Source organism: Epinephelus fuscoguttatus, linkage group LG5 (genome assembly GCF_011397635.1).
Source record: "Epinephelus fuscoguttatus linkage group LG5, E.fuscoguttatus.final_Chr_v1".
NCBI lineage: Eukaryota > Metazoa > Chordata > Actinopteri > Perciformes > Serranidae > Epinephelus > Epinephelus fuscoguttatus.
The window spans coordinates 12,474,088-12,489,219 of NC_064756.1; the positions used below are offsets into that span (position 1 = coordinate 12,474,088).

General features: G+C 42.2%; 1 protein-coding gene across 2 annotated transcripts in view; it reads right to left on the minus strand.

Annotated features, from left to right (window-relative positions):
• Positions 1-44: 44 nt before the first annotated feature.
• Positions 45-15,132, minus strand: part of sacs (sacsin molecular chaperone) — a 36,452-nt gene continuing 21,364 nt past the window's right edge. The window contains exons 11-12 of one of the 2 annotated variants that reach the window (XM_049575756.1): positions 14,930-14,956; positions 45-14,311 (exon numbers count right to left, since the gene is read on the minus strand). In XM_049575756.1, the coding sequence (XP_049431713.1) occupies positions 2,760-14,311; positions 14,930-14,956 (11,579 nt within the window). In that variant the 3' untranslated portion in view covers positions 45-2,759. The remainder of the gene's footprint in view (positions 14,312-14,929; positions 14,957-15,132) is intronic. The other variant, XM_049575757.1, reaches the window with a different exon arrangement.

The window sequence follows — 15,132 nt, forward strand, 5'->3', positions numbered from 1 at the left end:
CTCTGAAGACTGGTGTCAGGTTTTTCTAATCAAATCTTAGGAACAAAAAGGCTACAGCTTTAAATTCAGTATATAATTTTTCAGTGTCCACTGTTTCTTGTGTTCTGTGGTGCACTGAAGATGTACTACAGAGATGGATACAGGTCTGATCATTTCCTAACCATGTTTATTGGCTCTCTGGTGCACTCTAGTGGAAAAGCTCTGCAGTACCATCAGGATGCACAAAGTAGATGAGCATCAGCACAAACCCCGAGGACTTGCAGCTGCAGGCTAAGAGAGCAAATTTTCTGATCTTATTCAGTGGGTCCTACTGGGTTTTTGTTGCAGCACAGATTTATGGCCTTTGTTTCAGTGTCAGATCTGGCTCTGAATTCAACTTTTTCCAAATCCAATGGTTGCTTACAATTGTTCAGACTTAACCCTTTGAAACCTAAGCAAACTGGCTTGATTTCTTTTAAAAACATGGGAAGAAGGCAACAAGCAACGAAAAAAATGACTCAAAAAAATAGCAAGAAATTGGTTTAAAAAGAGAAAATTAAAAACAAGAAAATTAGGATAAAAAAAGAAAGAAAATGAGAGACAGAAAGTTAAAAACAAACAAACAAACAAGGAAATAACCTGGAAAGAGTGCATAAAAATTATAACAATTCTGTAACACAATTTTAAAATGAGGGTGGCACGGTGGTGTGGTGGTTAGCACTCTCGCCTCACAGCAAGAGGGTTGCCAGTTCGATCCTGGGCGTGGGAGCCCTTCTGTGCATGTTCTCCCCGTGTCAGCGTGGGTTCTCTCCGGGCACTCCGGCTTCCTCCCACAGTCCAAAGACATGCAGATTGGGGACTAGGTTAATTGGTAACTCTAAATTGTCCATAGGTGTGAATGTGAGCGTGAATGGTTGTTTGTCTCTATGTGTCAGCCCTGCAATAGTCTGGCGACCTGTCCAGGGTGTACCCTGCCTCTCACCCGATGTCAGCTGGGATAGGCTCCAGCCCCTCCGCGACCCTCAAGAGGATGAAGCGGTTAGAAGATGAATGAATGAATGAATGTGTTCAAAGGTTTAACTACTTCCAAAAGGTGTCTGAAAGCAGCATGAGAAAAGTGATGTTGCTCCAGGTTTCAAAAGATTAAAACGAAACAAATATAATTTCAGAAAATCTGATTTTTGTACGTGTGCATTTGACTCTAAAAACAAATTTACAAGTGAACTTTATCTCTAAAAAAAAATATTAGCCACTCTGGCCAGCTGTGTCAATCAAATAACAATATTATATAATAATAATAAAAAAAATTAATATACAGATTAGTAACGTTATTAGTAACAGAAATTGACATCGTTTATTTAAGGGGAATTTATTAGGCCTTCCTATGGCACAATGTACATCAACATGTATGATACACAAGATTCTCCACAGTTAATTTGAGGAGACAATCTCAGCTGAGTCACCTCTCGCTTGAGGTGTAATAAGACAACAGATACCAAGAAGCACATTTTAAATTATGTTTGAAGATGACATTTACATTATGTGGTCGATGTGTGTACAGTCCTTCAAATTAAAGGTAAAATAAAGCCAAAGTTACAGTAAAAACACGCGAGCACCACAGTTTGGTGCTGATCTATGTCCTTAAACTGGAAAAGTTAAAATTATCAAAAATGTATGAACGTGGTTTCATGCTGGCAAAAGTTAACTTGTTAAGATGTTGTGCCCTAATGAAAGTATATACTGTATATGGCTCTTTATTTTATCACACTGGCCTACTGAGTGTCCTCAAACAAACCATCATTGTAAAAAGAAACAACTCTTGGATGACTTGTTAAAGCAAAAGCTGAGCTACAGTCATTGCTGCCCTATCCGAAACTACAGTCATCAAAGCAGACTTGCTGTAGGGCCCCCAGAATACACATGGTTCATTTGAACAGGTAATGATGCAGAACTGTCAGCAAATGTTACTGTGTGGAGCACAGCAAACATTTCACATAACAAAACAAAACATATCCCCATTGAAAAAAACAACAAACAAAACTGCATTTAAAGTAACAATGAGTTTTCCATTCACAGTTGGATTCTCCCGAGTTGTTGACACAAGCGCTCTACAGTGCAAGTACATGAGGAGTTTCAAAAAAGTGCTTTGTCCTTAAACAAGTGACTGGCTATGTTACAGAAAAATTTACAACCTGTAGAGAAATGATATGAAATCAACCATAAAAATACAAAAAAGAAAATTTACAAACATGATTGTAATTTCCTTGACTTGCATGACAGTATTTGCAGTATTTGACATACAGAGTTTCTCTATTTCTTCATCATAAGCGCATCCTCTCAGTACAGTCAACTGGTTTTCTGTAGCAAGAAAATATATATTTATACATTTTTTTAATTTATAAAAGATAAAGTAAAAAAAGCAGCATTTTTTTTTAATCTAACTCAGAGCAAATACAGTCAATGTGGGGACTTTGGTAAACAAAACGTATTGCTTAGGCATTTGTATGTACAGCATATGCAGTTGTTTTTTCACATATTACAGCAGATGTATATTGAGACAGCCTACAGGGTTATGGGAGCCATACATTTATTTACTGTGCATGGGCCACAGCACCACCATAGCAGGTAGAAACTGCATATGTACCAGAAGCTGCCAGCTGGATACTTCAATTTTATTCAAAGTGATACACACGATCTGTATTGCAGACAGCCATGTGTGTCCTCTACTCCACAGAGGATCTATGCATACTGTAGTTTCACTGTCATCTTTAACAACAGTATTATATTTTTTGCTGCACAAAGGTTTCAAGCTTAATGATAATCCGTGCGGTACATTCCATTACTCTCATTGCCACCTCCGATGTGTATCTGTCGTTGGGAATCTGTGGAAATGGCAGGAGATCAGGATAGCGAGTTCTCAGGCTGTCCACGCCATATCCTTCCAGGATCTGGACATCATTTGAAAGGCCTTTTAACTGGGAGTTGTATTCCTCCACTTTTTGAGCCAGAGCAGTTGGTTTCACATCTTTGTCCGACTTTCCTCTGACTGCATAGTCAGCAGCGATCAGTGCAAGCTTTGTGGCCAGGTAGCATTTGAAACAAACCCACTCATTGGCATTTTTGTGGAGATCATTCCGAGCAGCAGAGTAGTTTGCTCTTGCTTGCCTCAGCCATCTGCGAGCTTCCACGGGGTTTCCAACTGTCTTAAAAGTAGGGGGCACAAAGAAACGGTGAGAATGTGACGAACCTGCATAGCTTGTAAAATGTTCCCTGAACTGTTGCCTTTCTGACTTGTGACTTGTTGCTTCTTGGTTCCACGATGAATAAAACCTTTGAAATGAGAACTTGTCTGACTGGAAACGGGATGATGATGTGGAGAAGGATCTCCTGGAAGCTCTGTCTGTATTTTGCTGATCAGCCAAAGTCTGTTTCTCCATCCTGTTGATCTCGTTTTGTAAGTGTTTGAAGACTTCCGTGGCGATGTCCAGATTCTCTGCGTTTTTGTCTGGATGCCACTTGAGATACAGTCGGCGGATTATCTTCTTTCTTTCTGTCTCAGAAAGCTTCCAAGCTTGTTCAACAACTGAGGTAACTTCTTTCAGAATCTCAGGCAACGCATGAAGTTTGATCTTTTTTGGAGACTGTTTTTGAGGGGGAGGTCTGAGGTTTTCCTTGCCAGAAAAAACAGGAGGGATCAACTGTGGACCAGAGGATCGCCTGTTTGGGCTTGTAGGAGGTGATGGGGCACTGGTGTCTCTTGCATGGGCACTTTCATCTTGTCTTGAGAATTTGTATAAGTCGAGGGAACTGACTATTTTATACTCACTATAACCAATGTCAATCTGGAAGCATTTCCCAAGGAAACTTGTGTTATCGTCCTCTTCTCTCTCTACTTCTTGAACAATGATGGCATATGTATAGGTAGGCTGGTAGGACCCGTATATATCTCCACCCTCAGAGTCTACAAGGTAACCCACATACTCTCCGGGGTAAAATACATTCATGGGATCCATGAGGAGTGTGTGATGTATCTCAGCTGGTATGGGGGTTCCAGGGAGTGGTAGCTCAAGTTTTGAAGGCTCTGTCGAGTCATACTTAACCCCAAGGTTGTCCAGCTTTTCTGTGATTCTGTAGATGTCATTACAGCCCAGCATGGCAATCAGATAGGATGTGTCTGAAATCAAATTGTCTGTAGCAGACTTCAATGTCATAGCCAGTGCCAAGAGAAAATTAATGTCTTTGCTGTCTGAATGCTGGATGTAGAGGTGAATCACAGCTGTCCCATATCTCTTGAGGAAGGCAAGTGTTTCACTGCGGCTGTGTGGAATGGGGCTACATCCTTTTACTCTTAATGTTGTCTGGAGTTTCTCAAAGCAAGAGACTTTCAGTCCTTCACAGAGTGCTTTGCAGAGACGTATGGCTTTTTCCTCATTCACAAGGTATGCGTTGTCATTCTCATGTTTCATTATTCTGATCAGTCCTGTGATGAACTGCTCTGATGACAGCAACAGCTGAAGGCGACCTTGAAGAGAGCAAAGAGCTCCAAACTGGCACATTCTTGGAGAATCCTCGTCGAGCTGCTCTTCAAGAATGCCACTCAACAGTCTAGGCCTTAGTTTCTGTGGAAGTAGCATGATGAGTTTTGTGTGGAAGGCATGATCTTTGCCCAGATAGCACTGGCTCATGTCCACAAGCATCTGGACTCCAACATTACCCTGAATTCTGCTCTTGTAGTGTGGGGCATCATCAAACACCAGGCTATTGGATTTTGCTAATCTACCATCATGACTTGGCAGATAAAATATCAAATCTCTGAGACTCTCAAGATCTTTGCGAATTTCCACTGGATCATTATGGAGGGACTTGAACAATCCCGAAACAACTCTTTTCACAGTTCTCATTTCATTTGGGTCAAGCTGCTTGCCCTCTGAACTTCTGTAAATTCGCCACAGCACTTCAACATACTGTTTGGTTGACACAACGTCTTCCGTACCAAGAAGTTTAAACAGCTGATGAAAAGTGCCAAGTTCTAGAGGCAGTTTGTACAAGTAGGGTTTAAAGTCAGATTCATTGTCCAAATTAATGACGACCTCTTCAGGTTTCAGCAATTTCCAGCCATCTTCAACCATGACAAAAGCCACCCCACGTAGCTGGTAACGGAAATCTCTTTTATCTGCATTGAGAAACTCGTAGGTGGACCTTAAAACTTTGTTCCTTGTTTTCACCACTTCATCATCTGGATTGGATATGTTGCAGATGTTCTTGCAGTTGCTTATGACTTTATCCAATGGTGGGTCCAAGTTGACACCTAACATGTTCAGTACCTGGTCAAGTTGTTCCTGTCCAGTGAGAGTGTTCCCCTCCTGGTCTTTTATGCTTGATGGTGTAGCTTTCTCAGGTAGAATTGGACAAGCTGTCCAAAGCAAGTGAATGATATCTGTTTGTTTGAATTTTGGATTTACCTGGGACCCACTGAAGCGAATCAGAGGAAGTGTACCACTCATCTCTTGGTACTGTGAATGGAGTTTGACGAGTTCTTTGGGGGCTCTCTCAGGACACAGGAATGGTATCATTGAGAGCTCTTTGAGAAAAGTACCCTGGAACAGGTCTGCCCTCTCTTTGAAAATGTGGTTCAAGAGAACATCAACAATGATTTGCACTTTTTCTTTGGTCCAGCTCTCTGTTTGGGCTTTGATGCTGACCTCTTTTGCAAACTGAAGAACTTGCTGCTGTGACACTTCGTGCTTGAGACCAATGTTTCTCAGAAAGGTTATCCATGAGGTGAGCAACAATGTCCCATTTTTGGGTTTTGACACTTGCTCAACTTTCTTAAAAAAGTCACTTGGTATGAATGACTTTGCAGGTAACATGACTTCAAACACCTTCACTGTTTCATCATAAAAAAACTTGGTTGGCCTGAGTCTGTTTGAGTAGTCATAGATGAACATCAGTCCCTCCAATTTCTCATAGAGCTGATCCTTGATCTCGCATGATTCTTCCATTGACAAAAGTCTCTCCTTCAAGTAGACAATGTGTCGAACTTTGGCATCGTAGGAAAGACTCTCAAACTTTGGCAGGAGATGTTGAAGGTAGATTTCTAAGTCATCAATTGGCATGCAGCCAAGAAAGGTGTACAGTTCTTTCAGCTGTGGGTTGTCAGCCAGAAAGGCAGAGGTGGTTGTGTGCGCCCATTTGTCTATGTCCGCAGTGGGAATGCTTTTTGCAAGGACATAGTTTGTCGCATAGTTTGCAATGCTGATGTATTTCCCACTAACTGATTTGAAACATGGGAGGAGTTTTATGCTCTGTGCATTCTGCTGTGTGAGGTTGGCTAAGTTGCAGTTGAAATACAACAGAAGAGCCTCAAAGTCCTTGTCAGTGAGGTTTGCTGCTTTGAATGCAGATGTCTGGATCATGTACTCTACAGCTTTCAGAACACTTGATGGATTTTCAATGTTTGCTGTGTGCTGTGAAAGAAAAGGCATTATGGGACTCTCTTTGACACAGATTTTGTTCACTGCAAGCTGAATGCACCCTGCTTTCATTAGGGTGTGATAGACTTTGTCGTTTTGGCCCTGCGGAAATATGGCTATGTTCATCAAGCTCAGAGGTAGGAGCACATCATGCTCAGGGACAACTATCTTTTCTCTTGCCATGAATTTGATTCCAGGTAGCAAAGCCCAGTCTCTCAAAATGTCAAGCACTGTGTCGAAACTGGGTTTGATGTCCATCTGATCCTCCTTCACAGCGACATTCTCAGTAATGAAGTTCCACACATTCTTCAGCCATGATTCACTTGCAAAGGTGTCCCTCCACTTGACAGGGGTCCTTGTTCGATACTCTCTTGGAAGAACAGACCCCAGTAGGTCACCAAAGCAGCTGATGTCAAAGTTCTTTGCAGCTCCTGCCTTCAACAGGATGTTGCTATACCTCATGTACAGTGTATTCATGAACATTTCTTTCCTTGATGAGATTAGTTCATGATGTGTTGTCAGGAATTTTGGTCTCTTGGAATCAAACACCTGAAGCATAGTGTCCATTGTTATCAACAGAGGCAAGCCCTCAATTGTCACTTCATCCGCTTCTATATCTTTGAAGCAGTAATCAACAAGAAGCTTCAAGTTATGGACTAACTTGTAGTTTGACTGTTGGAGACGACAGGGGAGTTTTCCAACATGGCAAGATGTGTCTGGTGATGAGAAAGTGTGAAGAAAGTTGCGGACATCCTCTGGTGTCACATAACTGACTGGTATCCCTGCATCTTCCAAACAGAAGTAGAGATTTGCTGTCTCATCGCAGTTGTGGACCAGGTTGAAACCAATATCCAGAAGCAAGGTTTTCAGCCTGTAGATATTTTCAGCGACAGACTTCCTTGAAGTGATGTTGTACTCTGTATTTTTCAAATGCTGAAGTTCATCTTGAAGCAGGTTATCAAAAAAGGCTCTGCCTTTGTTTGCAGTGGATGTATTCACCCACGAAATGTAAATGACAGAATGCATGTCAGAATTGTCCATGTGGGCTGCTCTGACTACAGGTAGCAGACGCTTCGCGTCACCATGGATACAGTTGTACACTGCTTTGACCAGGCAGTACCAATCTGGCTGTATATCAAGTCTGTTGACTGGGAAGAAGAACAGATATTTCCGCAATGTGTCTTTAACAACATGGAGTGGCGTTCCTTGTAGTACAGTCATAGTGGGATCAGGACCTGGGAAGTATCGACGTTTGAGCTGAATCAGCAGTTCCACACAGGCAGGGGCTATCAGAGATGTCATCAAATTGTTATTCCAGTCACTTCTTACCCCAACTCCGTTGTCATCTCTCCATAGGTTTCTTCTGGCAGAGTCTAAGGCAAAATGCCCATTGACATGAAAAGGTAACCCAGTCTCCAGTGAAAGGGGCAGAAAGCAGAAGGCTCTGTGGGGTTTTTTGTAGTTGTGGCTTATACATGCAGCTACCCCTCCACGTGGAAACAGAGTTATGTCCTCATTTTTGTGAGCTGAGATCACACTTTTTGAAACATTTTCAATGTTAGGGAAGCCAGATCTGTTGCAGATCATCCATGTGGTCAGATTTCCATCGTTGTCCTCTATGTCCATTGTGTAGGTTATCTGTTGGACTGGGATAGCAGTGAGCTGCTTCTTTTTGGTCACACTATCAATGACAGATGCATGAAACTGTTTGCGCTTTAGCCGATCACCATCTGTTATTTTTGCTGTCACAGAGTAGAGCACCTTTAGGTCTCCAGATGCATTATCAATTTCACAGATTGATATTTTCTCCATGTGGTTGAGGAACATCAGGAGCTCTGCACCGTCAGTTTTAAGCTTATCCAGAAGGTTCTGCACCATTCTGTCTGATGCAGGGACAGAACTTATCTCTGATGTCCTTGCCATCTCCTTTGAGCGGATGGGGAATCTGAACATTGTGCTGCGTTCTAGCTTAAAATGGACTCCCAAGTAGAGACTTAGAACATCTGAAAACTGAGATCTGAAGTCAGAGTCCAAGTCTCTGAACATTCTTCCAGGACTCACAGACGTAGCTCCAGGTGCATACTGTGCATGTGGATCAAAGATGCACAGAATGTCATTGTTTGAGATGAAGGATGGGCAGTCAGTGATGTGATAGACAGAGTTAAATCCTATACCATACTGACCGGTTTTGCCTGGATTGGCCTCTTTTGTTCCTCTTCCAAGGTTCTGTATACCTCTGACATCATCCTCTGTGAAGGGCTGGTTGTTATATACACAGAGGGCAGGACCTTGCATTGGGATCCATTTATCATCAAATATTCTGTCTGAGGGATGTGTCCTTGAATCAAAAACAAAGTAAATTTCAGTGGCTTTGGCATCATCTGCATTTTGTAGCAGCTCTTTTAGCATTTCTTTTTCTGATGGATAAGCATTGAGAATGCTTTTAATTCTGCTTGTGAGTTTTTCTTTCTGTCCAAACTCACTCCCAAGTGTAGTGAAGCAGACATTTGAGGCATACCTCTCCAGGGCTTTGTGACGTTTTGGGACTGCTCCTAATTTCACAGCAACCTCTCTTGGAATATCCCCATGACAGTATTTCACTGTAGAGTCTCTGACTTTGATCCAAGGGCAATCATTGTAGCATAGCGATTTTGATGGCTGCAATGTCAGATTGGAATCAGGTAACAGAATCCCACCGTAATTTGCTTGGCAGTATTCTTGGTTTTTGTCTCGTATCAAGCTCCATATTCCCTCACTAATAATTCTGCGACACAACTGGAAGTTCTCTTCGGTGAGTACCCTTCTCCCACACTCTTGCTTCACAGTTTCAAGAACTGTCGAGAAATCCTCAACTGTGAAGCTGGGCTGCACACCAATATTTTCAAAGAGCTCACGGCAGCTGTTTCTGTATTTGTTAGGGAGCTGATAAAGATGTGGAGCGGCATCAAAATTCAGGTGGAATGCCACTTTGGAGGGATTGACATATGTGTTCTCCACCAGGATGGAATTGAACTCCTTCAGCTCCTCAGTTATTTGTACTTTTGCATTTTCATCCTGTAGCATTTCCTCATGAAGAAACTTGTAACAGGCATTTGTTATATTTTCCTGATATAGTGTGACACCGTCAAATGATTCCGACAGTTTCTTAAGTTGACTGATGACCAGTTCAACTGAGGGCTTCCTTATGAGACCAAGACATTCTTTCACAGCCAATGACATTGCACCACAACCTTTGAAAGAAGGAGAATTCTCATTCAGGATTGGCTTCATCAGACACACAGTTTCTTGGTGTTCAGTTGTGAAGAGTTCCCTGGCAGAGAACATTGTTGAGGGGGAAAAGTTGTTCCCATGCCATGGCAGTGAGAAGCCTGCAGGTCTCGTCAGGAATGGAAGGAACTTGGTGTCGTGTAGCTTTTCTAAGAGCTCAGCTGCTCCTGGATCGCTCATCTTCAGTTTCTCATCAATAAGACTGAGTAGTATACTGCTACGAAAGCATGCAGCTGTGTGATCATTTTCATTAAGATCAATAACAGATTGAGCACGTTCAATCAGGTCCTCCCATGACAGGTCATCTTTGACCATGCCTAACTGCACTAGCTTCACTAAACACACAGGGTTTAGGTAGTCTTTATAAGTCCCCTCAGGAAATCTTCCATCATCAGTGTTGTAGAGTTTAGCAACTCTTCCCTCTGGGTGAATGAGTCTGGAAGGTAAAACCAGTTCCTTATTTGGGCCAGAGCATGGGATACAAGGAGTAACCCTGAGGATTGATGCGAAATCTTCAAGTTTCTCATTCAAGACATAGTGCATCAGAGGATCTCGAAGCTCTTTTTCGATTTCCTGGATGTGAGGAAAAAAGACATCTGAAAAGAACTGCTTCTCTGTCAGGGTGTTTTCCATCAGCTTTCCTTTACATCCAGCATCATCAAATCCCTCTTTTACCCAGTCGGGTAGCTCAACAGCACAGAGGTTTTGTGAGCCACTCTTCTTGAGGTATTTCAAGAATATCTTGAAAGCAGCAGGACCAATGTCTGGCCTACAGAGTAAGGCATCATCAAGGAATCTGACGTATTTGATTGACACCCAGGTTTTCCCATCTGAGAAAACCTTTGCTTGCTCACTGTCGCCACCTTTGGCTATTTCTTGGTAGACACCCTGGCTGACCAGTGTGAAGTCATCATGCACCTGACTTGGATCTGGCCATGCTGCATAATAGCTGTAGTCTAGCAGTTCTCCACTTTCAGCCATTGAACGTAGCATTGTGAGTGCTGCTAAATAGGCCTGGACAATGACATGTCTCATGAACACAGAATTCCACTGTCCTTTGGTGTCTGTCTTCCAGATCTCTTTGCGGTTAGAAGTCACAGCAAAGCAGCCGTTAATGTGGACTGGTAGGCCTGTTTTGATTCTGAGAGGTAGGTAACAAAACACCTCACCAATTGGTGTGGTATTTGTCTTTACTGTCCATTTGCGATTCTCTTCTTCTGAGAGTAGAACAGCCACTCCTCCACAAGGCACTAGTCCAAGTCTTTTTCCACTATCACTGAGGGAAAACTTGAGTGCCTCAGATGAATCCATGCATGAGCAAATCAGCCAGTTGGTGACTTCGACTGCCTTTGGGGGCATTTCATCTGTGAGTCTTCTTGTCTGTACACCTTTAGCAGCCATCTCAAAGTACTGGTTAGGATCTTCCTCTGAACCTCTGAACAGTGGCGAATGGAGATCAACGATGCGTTTAAACACGTTATGAAACTCCTCCACCACAACACGTATGATGCAGCCAGACTTGGGAACATCAGCAGGTACCCTGTTGGTGCTTGCTACTTTCTTCATAACTTTTGCTGCAGATTTTAGGATACTCAGCGGTCCATACGAGGATTTGGACGACCACACACTTTTGTTGATGGTGACGACATCTTGTGCTCCTGCTGGATTTGGTTCCTCATATTTCAGGTATTTCAAGACCATACTTCCAACATGCTGTGTAAACAGAATGAACCTATGGCCACAAATGCTGAACTCATCAACCAGGGAATAGATGTCAGTGGTGTTGTAGTACAGACTACTGATTTCACTTACTGAGGCTTCCTGCTCTGTTCTGAATGGGAGTCTGAACAGTGTACCGTTGTACTTGTATGGGGAGTCCTGAGCTAGAGGAAGCTGGCAATTGAAGACATTAATGAAAGGTTTGAATTGGTTGGGGAATTTTCTCAGCCTTTTCTGTTGTTTGCTCCAGTTGATTTTGATCCCTGGATTAGATCTGTCTCTGATGTGCTTGCTGATGTGATTGATGTTTGGATCAAACATGATCATGAACTCTCTGCTCATTATGATGGGGATATCAGTGATGTGATAAACTGAGTTGAAGCCCAAGCCAAACTTGCCAACTTTGTCTGCTTCACATCTTTTCACTGATCCACCTAACCTTGTGATGTTCAGAAAGTCAACGTCTGAGAATACAGAGCTGTTAAAAGACCACAAAGAGGGTCCATGGCAAACAATCATTCCAGGGTCAAGGAGATTCTCTCGAATGTCCATGTTTTTTCTCATGTCAATGAGGAAACTGCACTCTGTTGCACTTGCATCATCAGCATTCTGGAGGAGCTCTTTAAAAATGTCTGCTACAGATGGATATTCCTCCAAGATGTTCTTTATTCTCACCGTCAGAGGTTCTCGTTGGCCTGACTGCTCAAAGCCAAGGTTCTCTGGGTTGATCAACCTGGTGCTCAAACATGGCACCTTCAGCCACTCTGCAGTTTTCATGGGTATGTCATCATGGACTAATATGATCGGCTCTGTTGCATCCTCAAGTAAGTCATTCAAATCGTCAACCTTGATGTCACAGTAGGTGCATTCATGAATGGGCTTCATCACTAATTTGCTTGGATCCTTGTAACAAAGAATCGGCACATGCATGTTAGTATCCACCTGTATCTGGTTGTTGTATAGCCATCTCAGGATGTTGACTAAAAGTATGATATCGTGTTTGCTTTCCTCCTTCGTAAGCTCTCCTTCACATCTTTGTTGGATGGTGCTGATAACTTCAAGCACATGGCTTGACAAAACCTCTTCAACTGAACCACAAAACTTGAAAAGCTTATGAAACTTTCGAATTGTCTTTGGCAGGGAGTACAGGTAAGGCTGCAAGTCTAAATCAGGGAGTGGTTTTAGGACTGTCTGGCCAGGTGTTGAGAATGTCTTCCCTGTCCATACCCAATCAAAAGGCAGTGATTTCATTGCTTCTCTAGCATCCTCAAGATGAGCCTGCATGAAACCATATATCTCAAACAAGATCTGCTGGAATTGATACCAGTCCTCTGTGGTGAATGCTTGAGATTTATGCCAGTCATTCACTGCTTTCAGGTGCTGTAGTACTTGATCCACTTGTGGCTCTACGGTTAGTTTCAGTGCTTTCTTCATACCTGCAGATGTGTGTTCAACCAGTGCTACTGAAGATCCCACAAGCACTGCATGGGATATGTCACACATCTCTGACAAAGAGCAGATATTGAGAGTATCTCCAACCCACGCAAGGGATTTAGGGTATGTTAGAGGTCTTTCTTTGCAGACAGGTACCCATTTCAGTTTTAGCAATGACGTCTGAGCATCAGCTGATTTTACCAGCTTGGTTTGTCTGTTAAGTATCTGCAGGAGTGTTTTTGCCTTTTTCATTATAGAGTCCCACACAGGCTCCTTGCTGCCTTGTAACTCCTCTATCTTCTTTGCCACTTTGAGAGCATCTTTTTCATTGAGCTGTACTTCATTTCTCAGTCCCAGTTGTCTGAGTGAATGAAGTATATCAGGGGAAGATGTGAATGTACTTGTGGGAAACCTGGTTTTCTCTTCCATGTAGAAAAGATTCTGTAGAATCTCCAGTTCAGGGTCAAAAAGATCTGAGGCTTTTACAGACTTTCCACAAGGCAACTGAATAAATTTCAGAGCAGAAAGCCATCCAATCACAGATGAGTTTTCATTTTTTAGAAATGCCAGATGTTTAAGTGCCCAAAGCATGACGAGGTTTATCTCACTTGTTGTATAGAAACCCTTTTCAATATCCTGAATAATCATCTTTAGACACTGTGTTGTTTTCACTTGTTCTACATTCAGCATCTTGATGAGGCGGATTGACTCTTCATCACAGCAACCCACAAGATTTATGGATAATTTCACATCTGGTGGATACTTGGCTCTATGGTGTAGAGCTCTAGCTCCTCTCAGTGATGTAAATACTGGTGTACCTTCAGAGCAGGTCCCCACTTTCTCAAAGATGGAAAGCTCAAGCAGGGTATGCTTTTCTCTCTCTGTGATGTCAGACAGTCCTGCAAGAAAGCTTCTGAGTGCAATCTTCTCTTTGACTGAGAAAGAAGAGACTTGATTGGATAATCGCTGTGTTGGCAATCTATCCATAATTTGCAGAAGCATACCGGGAGAGGAAGGATGGATGTAATTCTTTAGCAGAGGATGCTGCAAACATGAATCCAGCTTTTTTACCACCACTCCTCCGAGCTTTTCCATGATGTCAAGAAGGTTTTCAGAAAGCGGCGCCTCTTCCTCATCCACAAGAATTATTGGGGATGGAGTTTTGAGACGCAGAAGCTTAACTGAGTCCATGTTTTCCTCAAGTGGCACAAGTGGGATTAAAGGCATGTCTTCAAAAGTATTCAGGTCATCAGCAAAATGTATATAGAGATGCTTCCAAATCATCTTAAGCCAGGAAACTGTAGGATGTTTCAGCTCCCTGTTTCCAGGCTCCCATTCAACCATGAAATCTCTAGCTGGCCAGGCTGTCGATAAGATCTCCTTGATGAGTCGAGCTGATCGTTCAGGGTTCAGAACTTGTAACTGAGTGCAGGGTCTTCCTGTTCAAATAGCAAGAGAAAATTCAGTTAGCCTCAGTTATTATTATAGAAATAAATGTTAACTATCAATGCCGACGAAGTTAGGTTTGTTGCTATTATTGCATGATGCAGCAGAGAGCAACACAGCACACAGAATTACTTTTGAATTAATTTTGTTAAAAAAGACTAAATATGATTAATTTGTATATTCATACTCAGCATTCAAGACTTACAAAATTACTGCAGCACATATTGCTGATGTGACCAAACTTGCACAAACCATTTTCTGTACACACACACACACACAGTTTGTTGAATTCATACTAAAATCCTGTCAATCTTGAAACCACTCTTATCATTTCAGTGCAGGGGAAACCATTTCTAAAAGACACAAGTACACAGAAAGACACTGCAAGTCATAAAGTGCAACATGACCCACTGCAGGAAACCTGTGTAAAGTAAGTTGGAATGATGATGACTAAATGTGTGGTGTCTTATGAGACAGAATGGGAGTTGTTATTTTACTTCTCATATCTGTGGGAGTCTTTTGACTGCAGTCACCATGGTGTTCATTTATAGTCATGCATTAGTTTTGGTTAATAGTAAAAAGCTTCAATATTTGACACACGAAATACCTACCTGAGCACCCCCAAAGATATTGTTGCACTGTAATTCAAGTGACACAATTTTAGAGATCTGGAGTGAACTTACTTTGTTTCTATCTTACCTGTATTTAAAAAAAAAAAAAAAAAAAAAGTTTTCAGATCCAAACACACCAACCAGGCCTTTCACTCAGTAGATGCTTTGACTCATCACAGTCGGTAAAAAAACTGGTGTAACTC